General features: G+C 47.0%; 1 protein-coding gene across 2 annotated transcripts in view; it reads left to right on the top strand.

Annotated features, from left to right (window-relative positions):
• tesk1b (testis associated actin remodelling kinase 1b) overlaps positions 1–18,627 on the top strand; it is a 68,395-nt gene that overhangs the window by 31,301 nt on the left and 18,467 nt on the right. For both annotated transcript variants that reach the window (XM_084311775.1, XM_084311776.1), the window contains exons 4-8: positions 468–516; positions 1,666–1,812; positions 11,606–11,688; positions 17,093–17,183; positions 17,737–17,820. In XM_084311775.1, the coding sequence (XP_084167901.1) occupies positions 468–516; positions 1,666–1,812; positions 11,606–11,688; positions 17,093–17,183; positions 17,737–17,820 (454 nt within the window). The remainder of the gene's footprint in view (positions 1–467; positions 517–1,665; positions 1,813–11,605; positions 11,689–17,092; positions 17,184–17,736; positions 17,821–18,627) is intronic.

Raw genomic sequence — 18,627 nt, 5'->3', positions numbered from 1 at the left:
TTTTCTATTTTATGAACACATTTCTTGTCCCCCGTTACCCTTCGAGAGGCCCTTTTCTCTGGCCAGACCTTAATTCGCCAGACCTTAATTAATTGACCTGCCTGGTTAAATAAAGGTTAAAATAAAAAATACATGAATAGAAAAATGGAAGATCTCTCTCATTTGCACTTTGATACTTTTGTACCTGCATAATTCTTCTAATAAAGAAAGTTGTATAAAAAATAAATAAAAACGTCCTAGAGGGCGCTGTAGCACCTGGAGCTCCCCCACAGGGCTGCCTGTGGTCAGTCCGTTGTGTAAGAGTATTGAGTGTGAAGCAGGGTGTTCAGCTCGGTGTACTGTACCTACCCTGGGTAAATACAGGCCTAGTATACTATCCACCCTCTACTCAACTCCTCTTCACTGTATTTATTCTACCTCTCCGTTGTAATCTCCTCCTTATCCTGTTTCTTTTGGTCTCTATTCAGGTTCATAGGCGTGTGCGTCCACGAGGGTCAGCTCCACGCTCTGACAGAGGTGAGGCGAATGCTTTCACGCTGATCGAGAGTTTTAAACACTCCTTGAGTATTTAATTGTTATCGAGGCAGTAGAGTGACTCATGCGAAGAAGGCTCTTTGGGGATTCGATCCAATACCGTTGCATTGTGGTTTGCGATGATGGAACCGATATACGCTCCTGGGCACCACGTGAAAAACACAGCTTTCTTTTTAGTTTGGAATACATTTTTAAAAAGACAGTGGGTTCTCCTCTGGTTATTGGAGCGTGAAGCTGAAGCCCTGGACCCACTGGAAGACGGCGGCTCGGGCCAGTGCGCTCTGACGGCAACGGGAGACTGTGTGGCTCGACAAGCTGTCGGACAGATTGAGGTCACGGGCAGCGCAGGACATTTCACCTGATTCCTAAGTCTTTGACTGGCTGGCCTGACGTTGCCATGGTGACAAAGTAGCTCAATAGTAAAAAGAAAGAAAAGGATGGTGAGGGGGGGAGGGGGGGGGGGGTCTTCAGCATTTGATGCCTGTTGACCTGTGGTGGTAGTGTTTGACACGTCATCACATCGTATTGATAGGATAATGGGTCGATACGTAGTTTTTCCGAGGACTGAAAGGTAGTAGGACTCTGCTTCATCTATGTGCCGTGATGGCGCTCCTGTGGGTTTTTCAAAGCAGTGTTTCTCTGGGTCATATTTGGACCTTTTTCTTTTTTTTGGGGGGGGGGATCATGTTTTCAAAAGAAAAGAAGACATCAGTTACAGATCGCCATGGCAGCCAGAAGGCCTAGAATACAATCTGGTGGTGATTGACTGTGAACCTGCATTTCCTGCCTTTTTAAAGTCACTTTAAAACATAATATGAAGAAGCGATTGAGTACCTCAGGTGAAGAACCATGGAACAATGTTTATTATCAATAACTTTCTTATCTAAAGACAGCAAGTTAGTGTTGCGTTCATTCACATTTCTCGCAATATTTCACATTCACACTCAAGTCGTATGGATCGACTTTACAACTACAACACATAGGCTGTTTACATGTAAACAAATTAAATGTCTTCTTCAGTGCAAGGGGTTCAGTAGTTGACCTCCTTGTCAGAGTGAAAAGTCTGTAGAACACCCGTCGCCACAGCAACGGTAACTGATCGATGCCTGTTGTCATGGTTTCCCCACGCAGTACATCAACGGTGGCAACCTGGAGCAGCTGCTAGACAGTGAGGTGTACCTGTCGTGGAGCGTCCGCATGGGCCTGGCCTTGGACATCGCCAGGGGCCTGCAGTACCTGCACAGCAAGGGCATCTTTCACCGAGACCTCACCTCCAAGGTGACGATACACAGATGATGCATAGTTCATATATATAGTATACAGTACACGCACACTTTTATTTTTATTTCTGCAATTTATGCATTGTTTTTTTATTGTCAATTGTGTGCTGATTTTATGCCTATGTTAATTTTATACTAATTGCTGTGGGGCACTCTGGACCGCAGTCCATGTGTGAAAAGGGCTATATAGATAAGTTATTCATATTTATTATTATATTGAAAAATGTATGCATTGAAATGGCTGTAAAGTCTTGACGACGTTGAAAATGATGGTGACCTTAATTGTCCTTTGGAAAACAAATAAAGGTTTGACTGACTCACGCACGCGCGCACACACACACACACACACACACACACACACACACACACACACACACACACACACACACACACACACACACACACACACACACACACACACACACACACACACACACACACACACACACACACACACAGAGACCATATTGATGATGGCCGAAGAACAAAACCCCCTATCTGCATTAAAGAAAGTGGAGGAAAACCTCATATCTACACTTTGCGAGGTACTAATACCTGGTCGGTATTGTTGACACATAATATAGTCTAAAAATGGTTTATTGTATTTGGTATCCTTAACACATTGTGTGCCATAAACGGCGTAAATCGTTATTGCCTGCCATGCGTTGAACGCCAACAACGGCTTAAATAGTTTTTGGGATCAATATTTAATTTTTTCGCCATGGCATTCATAATTCATCCAGCCTCCCTCCGGACTGCAGCGGCACCCTGTCTGATATTGCAACGCCGCAATACCGCCGCCTGGTGGATGGTCGGGCGAGTTACACTCACGCCAAACCGGAAGTGGCGATCAGTGCATCGAGGAAATTCCTCCGCCAGAGATATATTGTGGCGTGGATCAATATACACACTCGAGTGCATTTGGATCGCTTTCGAAATGCAATAATCGATATGATTTCGCCGTTTATTGCGTCATACAAACCGGAAATGGATCTAGGAGATCGACATCAAATAATTGGGATATTTTTCCTCCAGTCTCATCGGCGAACGGTAAGAGGACACTAACGTTATTTTCAGCCCAATTGTCCATTTCTTTGTTTGCGATCAGTCTATCAACCCATACTAAATAAAGCCGTTACTGACGATCAAGGAATTATAAACATAGGCTTACAGCGGTGGCAGACTGGGTATAATGATGGGCATACTGTGTGGCAATCAATGTGTTAAAATAATTGCATTCTGAAAGAAAACAACACTTTCTCAAAAATTCGAATTTTTCCAGATAGGAGGTTTTGTTCTTCTGCCATCATTATATGCTAGAGCTAGGCATTTATTTTACATCATGATGTACAATTTTGCAACAAAACACATGAGCAAATTATTTAGAAAATATTTGAGAATATAATTCTTTTGTTTCAGTTTCATACTGTAGCCTCCACCCATGTAAAAAGGAAAGCATTTCATAACCTAAGGGGATTAATAAATGAATATCTTATCTCATCTTATCCGTTCCTACATGACTCAAAGCAGCTGGATGTATTTTTATTTCTTTTATTTTAGGCCGCTTTGTTTACATGGATCGTTGTGAATTTCAATCAGCCGTTGACTCATTCTGACCCACATTTTGCCAAACATACAACCTTCTGAGTCAGGTAAACATGAATGTGTAATAATTACATTCCTGTGTTCTGCCTGTTTTGACTCTTCTGGTTATGGAAGTGGTGTTTCTATTGTGTATTGTGGCAGTTCCAGGTGTAGGGGTTGCAGAATGAAACGACAAGACAGCAGAGTTGTGTTTCCCAAAATAATAGTTTCCTTTTTTATTTTCAAATCGAACAAAACATTCCTCTGTTCTCCTTCCTCGCACTGACTTTAACTTCTACTCCCGACTGTCTGCCGGGTGGCTTCTCCGCTTACCGGTCTGTCTCCTCGCCCCTGATGTGAGCGTCTGTCTCCTCCCCCTGATGTCAGAGAGTGAGCGTCTGTCTCCTCCCCCTGATGTGAGAGAGTGAGCGTCTGTCTCCTCGCCCCTGATGTGAGAGAGTGAGTGTCTGTCTCCTCCCCCTGATGTGAGAGAGTGAGCGTCTGTCTCCTCCCCCTGATGTGAGAGAGTGAGCGTCTGTCTCCTCCCCCTGATGTGAGAGAGTGAAAGTCTGTCTCCTCGCCCCTGATGTGAGAGAGTGAGCGTCTGTCTCCTCGCCCCTGATGTGAGAGAGTGAGCGTCTGTCTCCTCCCCCTGATGTGAGAGAGTGAGCGTCTGTCTCCTCGCCCCTGATGTGAGAGAGTGAGCGTCTGTCTCCTCGCCCCTGATGTGAGAGAGTGAGCGTCTGTCTCCTCGCCCCTGATGTGAGAGAGTGAGCGTCTGTCTCCTCGCCCCTGATGTGAGAGAGTGAGCGTCTGTCTCCTCGCCCCTGATGTGAGAGAGTGAGCGTTTGTCTCCTCGCCCTGATGTGAGAGAGTGAGCGTCTGTCTCCTCGTCCCTGATGTGTGAGAGTGAGCGTCTGTCTCCTCGCCCCTGATGTGAGAGAGTGAGCGTCTGTCTCCTCCCCCCTGATGTGAGAGAGTGAGCGTCTGTCTCCTCACCCCTGATGTGAGAGAGTGAGCGTCTGTCTGCTCACCCCTGATGTGAGAGAGTGAGCGTCTGTCTCCTCGCCCCTGATGTGAGAGAGTGAGCGTCTGTCTCCTCCCTCTGATGTGAGAGAGTGAGCGTCTGTCTCCTCGCCCCTGATGTGACTGAGAGAGTGAGCGTCTGTCTCCTCCCCCTGATGTGAGAGAGTGAGCGACTGTCTCCTCGCCCCTGATGTCAGAGAGTGAGCGTCTGTCTCCTCGCCCCTGATGTGAGAGAGTGAGCGTCTGTCTCCTCCCCCCTGATGTGAGAGAGTGAGCGTCTGTCTCCTCGCCCCTGATGTCAGAGAGTGAGCGTCTGTCTCCTCGCCCCTGATGTGAGAGAGTGAGCGTCTGTCTCCTCCCCCTGATGTGAGAGAGTGAGCGTCTGTCTCCTCGCCCTTGATGTGAGAGAGTGAGCGTCTTGTCTCCTCCCCCCTGATGTCAGAGAGTGAGCGTCTGTCTCCTCCCCCTGATGTGAGAGAGTGAGCGTCTGTCTCCTCCCCCTGATGTGAGAGAGTGAGCGTCTGTCTCCTCCCCCCTGATGTGAGAGAGTGAGCGTCTGTCTCCTCCCCCTGATGTGAGAGAGTGAGCGTCTGTCTCCTCACCCCTGATGTCAGAGTGAGCGTCTGTCTCCTCGCCCCTGATGTGAGAGAGTGAGCGTCTGTCTCCTCGCCCCTGATGTGAGAGAGTGAGCGTCTGTCTCCTCCCTCTGATGTCAGAGAGTGAGCGTCTGTCTCCTCGCCCCTGATGTGAGAGAGTGAGCGTCTGTCTCCTCGCCCTTGATGTGAGAGAGTGAGCGTCTGTCTCCTCCCTCTGATGTCAGAGAGTGAAAGTCTGTCTCCTCGCCCCTGATGTCAGAGAGTGAGCGTCTGTCTCCTCCCTCTGATGTGAGAGAGTGAGCGTCTGTCTCCTCCCTCTGATGTCAGAGAGTGAAAGTCTGTCTCCTCGCCCCTGATGTCAGAGAGTGAGCGTCTTGTCTCCTCCCCCTGATGTGAGAGAGTGAGCGTCTGTCTCCTCCCCCTGATGTGAGAGAGTGAGCGTCTGTCTCCTCGCCCCTGATGTCAGAGAGTGAGCGTCTGTCTCCTCGCCCCTGATGTGAGAGAGTGAGCGTCTGTCTCCTCGCCCCTGATGTGAGAGAGTGAGCGTCTGTCTCCTCGCCCCTGATGTCAGAGAGTGAGCGTCTGTCTCCTCACCCCTGATGTGACTGAGAGAGTGAGTGTCTGTCTCCTCGCCCCTGATGTGAGAGAGAGTGAGCGTCTGTCTCCTCGCCCCTGATGTCAGAGAGTGAGCGTCTGTCTCCTCGCCCCTGATGTGAGTGAGTGTCTGTCTCCTCACCTCTGATGTGAGAGAGTGAGCGTCTGTCTCCTCACCCCTGATGTGAGAGAGTGAGCGTCTGTCTCCTCCCTCTGATGTCAGAGAGTGAGCGTCTGTCTCCTCCCTCTGATGTGAGAGTGAAAGTCTGTCTCCTCCCTCTGATGTGAGAGAGTGAGCGTCTGTCTCCTCGCCCCTGATGTCAGAGAGTGAGCGTCTGTCTCCTCCCTCTGATGTGAGAGAGTGAGCGTCTGTCTCCTCCCTCTGATGTCAGAGAGTGAGCGTCTGTCTCCTCGCCCCTGATGTGAGAGAGTGAGCGTCTGTCTCCTCGCCCCTGATGTCAGAGAGTGAGCGTCTGTCTCCTCCCTCTGATGTGAGAGAGTGAGTGTCTGTCTCCTCCCTCTGATGTGAGAGAGTGAGCGTCTGTCTCCTCGCCTCTGATGTGAGAGAGTGAGCGTCTGTCTCCTCCCTCTGATGTGAGAGAGTGAGCGTCTGTCTCCTCCCTCTGATGTGAGAGAGTGAGCATCTGTCTCCTCCCTCTGATGTGAGAGAGTGAGCGTCTGTCTCCTCCCCCTGATGTGAGAGAGTGAGCGTCTGTCTCCTCGCCCCTGATGTCAGAGAGTGAGCGTCTGTCTCCTCACCCCTGATGTGAGAGAGTGAGCGTCTGTCTCCTCGCCCCTGATGTGAGAGAGTGAGCGTCTGTCTCCTCGCCCCTGATGTGACTGAGAGAGTGAGCGTCTGTCTCCTCCCTCTGATGTGAGAGAGTGAGCGTCTGTCTCCTCCCCCTGATGTGAGAGAGTGAGCGTCTGTCTCCTCCCTCTGATGTGAGAGAGTGAGCGTCTGTCTCCTCCCTCTGATGTGAGAGAGTGAGCATCTGTCTCCTCCCTCTGATGTGAGAGAGTGATCCTCTGTCTCCTCACCCCTGATGTCAGAGAGTGAGCGTTTGCCCATGGCCCCTATTTGCTAACTTTCCTCAACACGCGCATCCAGCCGTGATTGGCCAGCTGGTCTTGATGGCCTTCTAGCTGCAGGTGCGCCTGGAAGTCGAAGCCCAAATATGGGCAGAGCCTAGCCATTGGGCCATCCGGTTGCCACAGTATGTTTTTCTTTTAAATGTCTTCTTCCCGCCCCATCGACCGGTACGGTGCTCGTGTGAACGAGGCTAATGCAGCATTGTGATTTATCAAATTGGAATTATGTGATGTGATTTTTCATACCTAAAGCGGATATCGTGATGTTTTCATCTAGATATATTTTCCCTCATATTCTCCAGCCTTAGGTTTTGGCATTAACAGGGTATCTGCAGGGTAGTAAAAAGTATTAAAGGGGCTATGCACTGCTATTCCTAGCACTATTTGGGCAACTTTACACAATTCCTGTTAGTCTATTGAAGACATTTGTAAGTTTTTTTTCAAAAAAATGCATTGTTTTATATTTCTAATCAAGTACTCGAAACCATCATTTTTCAGCCTCAAGAAATCAGGCTGTTATGGCCTGGCTCCGCCCATAAGCACTTTGAGTGACAGTCAGACCACAGTCTGCACTGGTAGAGGGAGGGAGGGAGGGAGGGGGGGGAAGAGAGCGAGAGAGAGAGTTCAGTTAGGGCTGGGCGATATGGCCTAAATATGATATCACTATATTTTCTGACCTTTCGGCGATACACGATACGCATCACGATGTTTTTCTTTTTTTCCCCAAACAATTCATTATGAGGCTTACCAAGACAGTATTTGAGTTTGCAAGCTAACATTAAAGACAAAATAAAATACCCATGCATTTAGCATTTTTATATTATATATTAGATTTAGATTATTGGATTATATATTGCATATATTTAGCAATGAGATATTATATGATTTAGATATGAAATATGATGAATTGAAAATGGGGGACCCTGATGTAAACAAGACGAAAGTCTTTCTCTGGTCTGCATCCTCCAGTCCACTGTTGTATTGAGCTGTACTGTATTGTACCCATGCTGCAATCTGTTAATAATAACGTTTTCATTCATTCAGACGGCAAACAGAATCATTTTGATTGACAGTCGAGTCTGCCAATTACGTCACAGCGCTTGCACCCGCCCTGCTGTTCTTAGCACCAATCGGCAAGCGCGTATTAATTTTTTACTTCCGCCATTGGAGAGCTCAATCACTCAATGACAACAACAATGGTAGCTCCCCGCGGCCGACGTTTAGCTTTTAGCTCCGCAGGATGACTAAACGACTGGAGGCATAATGATTTTACTGCAACGGATGTTATAATAAAAGCCTTTCCATACATCCGTCTGATTGAAAACTTTATTAACAGACCGCAGAATGGGCACAACTGAGTCAGCACGGGCTGAGATATGAACGACTAATGCTTGCTATATCTAGGTCGACCTCGGACGTTGCTATGTAAATACGCTGATGTTATTGAACGTGTAACTATATAACGTTAATGCCACAAAACGAATGCCTTTGTTATCATAAGTAGTAACTTTGATGCAGTAGTGTGTGTGTGCGGTGGCGCTGTTCAAAAGTTTCAACGTGTGGACCAGATTGACGAGACACAATCCTCTTGGGCAAAACATCACGATATCCACGATACGTTGAAAAAGTGTATCGTTAATGAACTGTACCCGATATTTATATAATATTGTCATATCGCCCAGCCCTACGTTTTTATTTGCCACATGGAATAATACAATCAGTTTCTTCATTAAAAAATCATAAATAGTCATTCCATGGACAAAAGGAGCAGGAAGAAGAATAAATCTTATAGTTATATAGTTACCTGCCCCTTATTCCTAAACTAACATGTATTTTCTTAATGGTCAGAGAGAGAGAGAGGGAGAGAGGGAGAGAGAGAGAGAGAGAGGGAGAGAGAGAGGGAGAGAGAGGGAGAGAGAGAGGGAGAGGGAGAGAGAGAGAGAGAGAGAGACCTTTTTTTTTCCTTTCTATCACTCTCCCGTTCGGAGGTGTGTGTCGCGCGGACCTCCGTGCGGCAGGTCCCCCCCCCCGAAGTGCCCCCTTCTCTCCCTCCCTCCTTCTCTCTTCCTTTCTCTCCCACTCGGCTCTCGCTCTTTTCTTTCTTTCAATCTCCCGTGTGGCGCGCGGCCGGCAGGTCCCCCCCCCCCCAAGTGCCCCCTCTCTCTCCCTCCCTCCTTCTCTCTTCATTTCTCTCCTTTCTCTCCCACTCGGCTCTCGCTGATGAGACGGGGCAACTTTTTTCTTTTCTTTCTTTCAATCTCCCGCGTGGCGCGCGGCCGGCAGGTACCCCCCCCCCCCAAGTGCCCCCTCTCTCTCCCTCCCTCCCTCTCTCTTCCTTTCTCTCGGCTCCCTCTCGGCTCTCTCTTCCTCTCGGCCCCGCAGCCCCACTCGCTGTCTAGTCTAGGTAGAATGGGGGCGGGCATTAGCTCCAACCACAGAGCCAATCGCATCACTGTGCGCCTAATGACGTGACTCAGGACTTCAAATCAAAATGACCCGATTTACTAGAGCACGAGAGGGGCTGGGCTGAATCGGAGCAATCCGCCAATATGGTATTTAGACCCTAAAACACATTGATACGAACTCCTATTACTATAATACAATGCTAGAGACTGAAAAATGACATTTATAATGCATGGGACCTTTAAATTCATAATTCTCAATTGAAGGCCTTAAAAGGTATTTAAAAAGTCTTATAGTTCATTTGCACATGTAATACATTGGGGGGGGGCAGCCTGGCTGTGAGGAGATTAAGTAATATTAAATATACAAAATGTTTTAGTATTATTTAGCAAATATTTAAAGGGCAAGTTCAGAATTTTGGATCCCTATTTTCCTACTTGCTAATGATATTGTCGAAGAAGTACTTCCTCTGCTCAGTCCATGCTGTCCTTCATACTGGATAGTGGATACCCAGCTCCTCCTCAGTTAATTTGATTTGATTTTTATTTAGTACATACAATTTATACAAAAGTATAAAAACAAGGGGTACAAGGATAACATGTGAAAGTCTGTCGACTTGTTTCCAACATGGTCCCAAGAAGAATACAATAAATCACAAAGAAAGAGTTAAGAAGATAAGATAGATACAACAAGTAGATAATAGACAACACAATTTTCTGAAAGAGCCTCATTACAGCATGTCATGTTCCTGTTCTTCAAGAGTGGTGGCCAAGCACCCTCTGCAACCTATTGTTGCAGATGTCGCTTCACACCCCTCTTGAAGACAGCAATAGTGGGGGAGTTTTGGATGGCCCTGGGCAGAGAGTTCCACAGCCGGCAGGCTGTAGACAGAAAGCCATTCTGTGAATAGGAACCCTTTCTAGGCTCATAAACTGAGAGCTGTCCAGACCGTAACTGTCGTCCGTGGACCTGGCCACGCAGGACAATACGAGAGCATAAATAACTAGCCACCAGAGCTAATGGATACCCAGCTCCCCCTAGCTTAGCACAATGAATGAAAGCAGACAGTGCCGGTTAGCCTAGGCATAACGCCTCTCCCGAAGCCTAACTGGCACTGTTCATTGTGCTAAGCTAGGCTAACATGCAGCCAGATGAATGAATGAATGAATGAATGAATGAAAACTTTATTTAACAGATTGCAGAATGGGTACAATACAGTACGGCTCAATACACACAATTGTTAAGGGGATGCAGACCTGAGAAAGACGTTTGTCTTGTTTCCATCAGGGTCCCCCATTTTCAATTCATATAGATATTTATGACATACACAACATACATGACATTTATGGCATAGGGACATATAGGTATTTAGTACTGATACATTTGTGACATAAACGGTATTCAAATATATCTTCTTGTCTCTCTCTGGAGAAGACTGTAAGCTACTTTCCCCAAATGTCGGCGTGTTCCTTTAAGAATTTATTATTTTGTCATGAGCAACAAAACTTCCCATTCTGTTTACATTTTGACTTTGGATTCATCTAATTGAATGCCCCCCCAATGTACCTACACACGAATGGATTCGCACTGACCCATGCATGAACTCACACACGCGTACACAGATGCACCCTCCCCAGGGGACCTTACCTCCGAAGTAGCGATACACGCACACGCTCGCCTCACCTGAGGGATCGTAATACACACGTGCACACAGATGAATGCACACATATCGCACACATGCATGCGTACATACAAATGTACATACAAACAAACCTGTGCATAACTCATGCATAATTTATTGACAAAGACTCGTCTATGGTTTACGAGAATACATGCAAACATGAACTTTCATGCATGCACTCGCATACATACATGCATACATATTTTGGCTTCCCGTGATCATTATCTAGCTTCATGCCGTGTTGCTCTAGTTTCTTCTTGTGTTGTAAATGCAGCGCACCCTTCCTTCACAGCGGTGCGCCCCCCCCCCCCCCCCCCCAGCGGCACATTTCTCCAGTTATTTTGAAACGTTTTGGTAACTTGTAGAAGGAGACTGAATTTTACCTTTGGTCGAGAAGAAAGATAAAATTGTCGTCATTTATGTTCTCAAATCGATCAGTAATCGTGTTTTTAATAATCGTGATTATGATTTTTACCATAGGCGAGCAGCCCTAGCACATAGTTTATCGACAAAGCAGTAATACTCTCACGGAGACGACCGCACGCACAAACTTGCGCGCACACACACACATGGTTTATTGACGAAGCACTAATGCTCTCACAGAGAAGAGCACATTTGACATACACACTAACTTGTACATAGCACACACACACACAGTTGATTGACAAAGCAGTAGTACTGTTGAACAGAAGACCTCATGCATACACGCAAAATGTATATCTCATACATACACACTTTATCTGCACTAATACACACACACACACATGGTTTATCTGCAGCAGTAAAGTAATGTGTGCGACCTCTGACCCTTGGTGCAGAACTGCCTGGTGCGCTGGGAGAGTGGTGTCTGCTCGGCTGTGGTGGGAGACTTTGGACTGGCGGAGAAAATTCCAGAGTACAGGTCAGTTTTACTGTCTATTAATCATACTTATGTCAACGTGCACTGATTAGATAAGAGACATTCACTGTACTGCACTCTGTCTGTCTCTGTCTGTCAAGCTGTCTGTCTCGCTCTCTCCGTCGCTCTGTCTCTCTCTCTCTGGCTCTCTCTCTCTCCGTCTGTCTTGCTCTCTGTCTGTCAATTTCTCTGTCTGTCTCGCTCTCTCTGTCTCGCTCTTTCTCTCTCGCTCTGTCTCTCCTCCGTCTGTCTCGCTCTCTCTGTCTCTCACTCTCTCTTTCTGTCTGTCGCTCTCTCTATCTGTCTCTCTCTCTCTGTCTGTCTGCCTCTCTGTCTGTCTGTCTGCCTCTCTCTCTGTCGCTCTCTCTGTCTGTCTCACTCTCTCTCGTCTCTCTCTCGATTTAATTCAATGGGGCTTTATTGACATGGGAAACATACGTTTACATTGCATTACTTGCTCTGTCTCTATCGCTCTCTGTCTCTCCGTCTGTCTTTCTCTCTCGCTCTGTCTCTCATTCTCTATCTTGCTCTCTGTCTCTCCCTCTCTTTCACTCTCTCTCGCTCTCTGTCTCTCTTTTGCTCTCTCTCTCTTTCACTCTCTGTCTCTCCCTCTTCTCATGGACACACTTGGTCGAGACCTAATCGCCAAGAACAAGGGACCAGCATTACTCTCACCAAAGTGTAGCACTGCCTCCTCTAAAAACCCCCATGCAACTATTATTAATAATCCTTGTTTCGGGGGGGGGGGGTGTATGGAGTGGACGGAGTAGGCCCAACTTGTCCAGCTGGGACAGTGTCAATATTTAATCCGGCCTGACATGACACACTCGGGACACACACACAAACTAAGGCTCCTCGCAGCTGTATGTTTGTTATACTGTGACATTTACATGCCACATTTTATTCATCTGCATCAACCCCCCCCCCCCCCCCCCCCCCCTGGGAGGCCCCGGCTATAAATTACTGTCTGGGTTACGTCTCCCTCTGCTCCTCCTCCAGCCGGCGCTCCGATGACATCACATGCCACATGTAGTGCATGCGTTACTATGTCCAGACCCCCCCCCCCCCCCCCGTTTCTCCCAAATGTCTCACCTGTCCTCCTCTCACTCCCGTGTGCTGCGAGTCCATGTCTTTAATGAGAAATGTATTAATTTATTAATATTCTCAAATGAGAGTTTTAATCTTCATGGATATTTGAAGAGTTTTTGTTTTGTTTATTACGTATAAATGATAAAAAAAATTATGAGTTTCATTCTTTTGATGAAATGACGACGGAGTCTGTCCGGGCGATTTTCTTCGAGTTTCGATTACGGTTTTTGGCTTCCCGCATTTTGAAAACAAGATCATCGAGATAAAACCATGATTGTGTTGTAAACGCAGCGCACCCTTCTTTCATAGCAGTGCGCCCCCCCCCTCCCAAAGAGCCCAAACGTCTGAAACATCTTTGGTAACTTGTGGAAGAAGACCGAAATTTGCTGTTGGTCGAGAAGAAGGGTACAACCAATTCAGTCGTCGTCATATGATCGATGTTCTCAAATCGATGAGTAATCGTGATTTCAATATCAATAAAAATTATTTCGATTTTTGCCACAATCGAGCAGTCCTTACGACAGAGTCGCTGCTACCACAGAAGTAGAACTCACAATGGAGCGTAGAGGAATGTCTCTGACTTCAGACTTCTGCTAAGAAAACTAACAAAAAAACATTTTGCAGTTTACATTTCTGACGATGTCTTTCTCATATTAAATAATGAATATTAGCCAACGATGTTTGTGTTGAAGCAACTTGACTTCAAAAGGACTTCAACTCATAGTATCACGTATTAAATGCATGGGGGCGACAGTGGCTCAGGAGGTAGCGCAGTCGTCTGGCAATCCGGAGGTTCCCGGTTCGATTCCCACTCCTCCCGGGCAGTGCGTCGAAGTGTCCTTGAGCAAGACACTTAACCCCTAATTGCTCCCGATGAGCAGGTCGCGTCTATGCTTTTACCAACCGGTTCGTGTTCCCGTTTTGCGCTCTGATTGGCCACTGACCTACGCTAGTACGCCCCCCTCGCTATGAGCGTAGCAGGACACTGAAATGCGTATCACAGTACTGCCTCCAGGAACAGCTGTTTCCGCGTGACTTTATGTGCGCTAAAGTTCTGGTAAGTTTAAAGTGCTTAGAAATGCCGGTAAATGCCGGTTCATTCATGCTTTGAGGCACGCTTCCTGACAGGATTTTATAATATTGTATTGACAGGATTTTATAATATACAATTTTAAGAAACAACACTCTCAGCTCAGCTGCGTCGGTCAGTAGTGTGAAGCACCTCTGTATTCATGGGACTATGAATGCCAATTTCATGGGCAGCACATTTAATGAATTCATTTGAATCATCCTGTGTTGGTCCTCAACATGACACGCCAAAATATTTTACATGGGGCACGTATAATCCACACTCCACAGGGCACATTTACACACACTGTGACATAATATGAGAGTCCACATTCCAGTTCTACTTTTGTTTTGATGTGAAAAGGGATGCTGCACTTGGCACTGACTGAGAAAGTAAACATTACAGTTCTACTTTATAAAATGCTAATTGTAAATATGTTTAAGTCCACTCCACATTACAGTTCTACTTTTGTTTTGATGTGAAAAGTGATGCTGCATAAGATGACTGCTGGGAGCGTCGTTTCTTGACTCTCCACTGAGAGCGTAGTGACTGCTAAGAGCGTCGTTTCTTGACTCTCAGCTGAGCGCGTAGTTTCTTAAAATTGTCAAGCTACAATATTATAAAATACAATATTATAAAATCCTGTCAGGAAGCGTGCCTGAAAGCATGAATGAACCGGCATTTCTAAGCACTTTAAACTTTAACTTTAGCGCACATAAAGTCACGCGGAAACAGCTGTTCCTGGAGGCAGTAGGGCGTACCCATTTCAAAGTGTCCACGCATTATTTCTCTCTACGCTCATAGCGAGGGGGGCGTACTAGCGTAGGTCAGTGGCCAATCAGAGCGCAAAACGGGAACCCGGAAACACGAACTGGTTGGTAAAAGCATAGACGCGAGCAGGTCGGCACCTTGCATGGTTGCCTCCACCGTCGGGGTGTGAATGTGTGAGTGAATGGGTCAAATGTGAGGAACAAATTGTAAAGCGCTTTGGATAAAAGCGGTTATATAAATGCAGCATTTACCATTGGGAAAGAAATGTTAAACCAGATTTGTGTGTGTGGGGGGGGGGGGGGGGGGCAGTAGGGGGTCCCCCTAGCCTAGATGTTGTGCCAAGCCTAGTCATTAGCACCCCCCCCCCCCACACACACACACACACACACACTGTGACACAGGTCTCCCTGTCAGCCATCCCTCCAGTCTCATTACTGTGGTCAAATGTGTCTGTCTCTGTGTCCACTTAGTAAACACACTACTGTTCAGGAGGGGAGACAGCTGGTGCTGTGACCTCACTGTGTGTGTGTCTCGTTGGCTCTGTTTGTGGCCACCCTCATGTTTACTTATGTGTGTGTGTACATGTCTGTAGCATGTGTGACATGGAGCCTGTTTTCATGTTGGTGTTTTTCTAAGTCCAGGCACTCAATGGCAGCTATTGAATGGAGTTTCCAGTCCACCAGATTTTCAGGGGCACCTTTGTCTTTTTCTAACGCATGGCATGTACTGCAGTAGCTATTCACTGCTGACATGAGCAGAGTAGCAGAGAAAGCAGGCTTTCCCCAACCTCTGGATCTCCTGGTATAGAAATAGGGTCCCTTGGGAAACTTATAACTGATCATATTTGGTCACTATTTTCACAAAAAAGATAATAACTACAGAGGTCTGCAGACTCTACTACTAATACTGCAGAGGTCACTGTGAAAGTTATTCGTTTTAGCACTCCTAGAAAGATGAGATATTCATGAAATCTAAATGTTAGGGTAATGTCAACATGGGGTCACCCCTGCTATATAATATTAACTGTGGTGGTGGGGGGGATGCTACCCCTGGGTTTGCGGGAGACAGAGGGAGGTCTAGGAGATGAAGGGAGTTTTAAGAGAGCGCCAAATAAGGTCAAACTATTCCAGCTCACTCTCTTACTGTGTCTCTCTCTCTCTTAGAAGTTAATTCCTGTCCTCTACTCTCGTCTCTCCTCCGTCTCTCATTCTGTTTTCTTTGAACCTTATTGTGTTGTGCTCTGTTCTAACCCGTCTCCCTGTCTGTTTCTCTCTCTATCTCTCTGTCTCCTCTGTTCTCTCTCCCTCCCCCTTGCTGACTCACTGTACTTCTCCAAATGGTGTTTATATTGGAAGCCGTCTCTTGCCCCTTCTCTCTCTCCCTCTCTTCTCTCTCTTCCCCCTTCTATTTCTCTTTCTCTTCCCCTTCTCTCTCTTCCCCCTCTCTTCTCTCTCTTGCTATCTTTTCTCTCTTCCCCCCCTTCTCTCTTCTCTCTCTCCGCTCTCCCTCTTCTCTCTTCCCCCTTCCACCTCTCCCTCATTCTCTTTCTGACATCACTTGCCTCCCTCTTTTTCTGCAATATCATAGCCCACAGTAGCAGATGGAAATAGCACAGTGAGGAAGTGGCTGCCAGCAGCGTGCGTGTGTGTGTGCGCGTGTGTGCGTGTGTGAGTCCTTGCACATTCGAGTGTTCCTTCCTTTCTATACAGTTAAAGTTGCGCAACAATATATCACTACATTCTAAACTGACAAACACACTGCAGCCTCCCAAGATACTGGAGGTGTTAGAAGCTGCTTTTATCAGGAAACGCACACCCTCCTATTCGAAAACGCTTTAATGAAACAGAGTGGTCTGTCTTGCCTGTTTTAACCCTCTGTCCTTTGTATGACCTGTACATCTGACCGTTCAGACCACTAAGCCACTTCCACACGCCTGGCTTGTTCATGTGGTCTAATACTGATACCGTACATCTCAGTGTGAAACTGTACATGTCGCAGAGATACTATGATACTGTACATGTCGGATACTGTGATACTGTACATCTCAGATACTGATATGCACCTTACCCACATTTGCACCGTACCCTAAGGTTCCTCATTGTCTGCATTTGTACCTCACTGTTTACTCATTACTCACTGTACTTAGATTGTACTTACTTAGGCTGTACTTTAGATTGTATTGTATATTCCTCTTTTACTTAGTTTTTGACTTACTTTCTTACTTATTTTACTGTATGAAGCACACTCACAGGGGCTCATACAGAACCAAGCATTTCACCGTAAAGTATTTTATTGTGACAAATAATAAACAAACTTGATACTGTACATCAGATACTGTGATACTGTACATCTCAGATACTGTGCTACTGTACACGTCACACAGATGTTTAATTGAGAGGTGGTGGCATAGTGTAGCTGCGAATGCGGCAGGGTTTTTAGTTGGTCTAATCCTCCTCTCCCCCCCCCTCCCACACACAGTGAGGGAGCAGAACAGGAGCCTCTGGCTGTGGTTGGCTCCCCCTACTGGATGGCCCCGGAGGTGCTGCGAGGAGAGCTCTATAATGAGAAGGTACTGATGGATGGCTTTCATTACCCGACCTGCTTCTCCCCAAGAGTTCAAAGCACATGTCTGGTGCAGCGCTGCTGGGTCATATGGTGGAAGAGACTCGAGCAGAGGCTGAAGGATGTAGATATTGAAATACAAAACAATGTTCCATCGTGATCTAACCAGATGTGCATGTATATGACCAGATGTGCTTTTAAATATAGCCTATATATAATATGGATGTAATAATATGGTGGTTGTTGGATATTTGTTACATATCTGCTATATGTGTGTGTGTGTGTGTGTTTATACGTGTATGTGTATATACAGTATATACATACATATATATATATGTGTGTGCGTGTCTGTATATATGCATATATTTCACATGTGTGTACTCTTTTTTTAGTCCTGTTGAGTGTGTCAGTAAGCATTATCTGCCCGCCTGCCAAATGTCAACCATATCATGCTAACCTGGGTGCGCTTGTTATTGTATTGCACGGACACGGATCACTATTGATCACTATAATCAACCGGTTCTCGCTGCCTCTCTTGACTGCACTGTCTCTCTCCTCAGGTGGATGTGTTTGCGTACGGAATCATCCTGTGTGAGGTCATAGCGAGGATACAGGCCGACCCGGACATCCTGCCGCGTGCAGAGGTACTGCCCCTCTCATCCCTCCTCTCATCCCCCCTTCTCTCCTCTCATCCCTCCTCTCATCCCTCCTTCTCTCCTCTCATCCCTCCTTCTCTCCTCTCATCCCCTCCTTCTCTCCTCTCATCCCTCCTCTCATCCCCCTTCTCTCCTCTCATCCCTCCTCTCATCCCTCCTTCTCTCCTCTCATCCCTCCTTCTCTCCTCTCATCCCCCCTTCTCTCCTCTCATCCCTCCTCTCCTCTCATCCCCCCCTTCTCTCCTCTCATCCCTCCTTCTCTCCTCTCATCCCTCCTTCTCTCCTCTCATCCCCCCTTCTCTCCTCTCATCCCTCCTTCTCTCCTCTCATCCCTCCTCTCTCTCCTCTCATCCCTCCTTCTCTCCTCTCATCCCTCCTTCTCTCCTCTCATCCCCCCTTCTCTCCTCTCATCCCTCCTTCTCTCCTCTCATCCCCCCTTCTCTCCTCTCATCCCTCCTTCTCTCCTCTCATCCCTCCTTCTCTCCTCTCATCCCTCCTTCTCTCCTCTCATCCCTCCTTCTCTCATCCCTCCCTCCTTCTCTCCTCTCATCCCTCCTTCTCTCTCCTCTCATCCCTCCTGCTCTCCTCTCATCCCTCCTTCTCATCCCTCCCTTCTCTCCTCTCATCCCTCCTTCTCTCCTATCATCCCTCCTTCTCTCCTCTCATCCCTCCTTCTCTCCTCTCATCCCTCCTTCTCTCATCCCTCCGCCTCGCTTCTCTCCTCTCATCCCTCCTTCTCTCCTCTCATCCCTCCTTCTCTCCTCTCATCCCCCCCTTCTCTCCTCTTATCCCTCC

The sequence above is a fragment of the Notolepis coatsorum genome (genome assembly GCF_963971535.1).
Source record: "Notolepis coatsorum genome assembly, chromosome: 4".
NCBI lineage: Eukaryota > Metazoa > Chordata > Actinopteri > Aulopiformes > Paralepididae > Notolepis > Notolepis coatsorum.
This window is presented reverse-complemented; position numbering and strand designations above follow the sequence as displayed.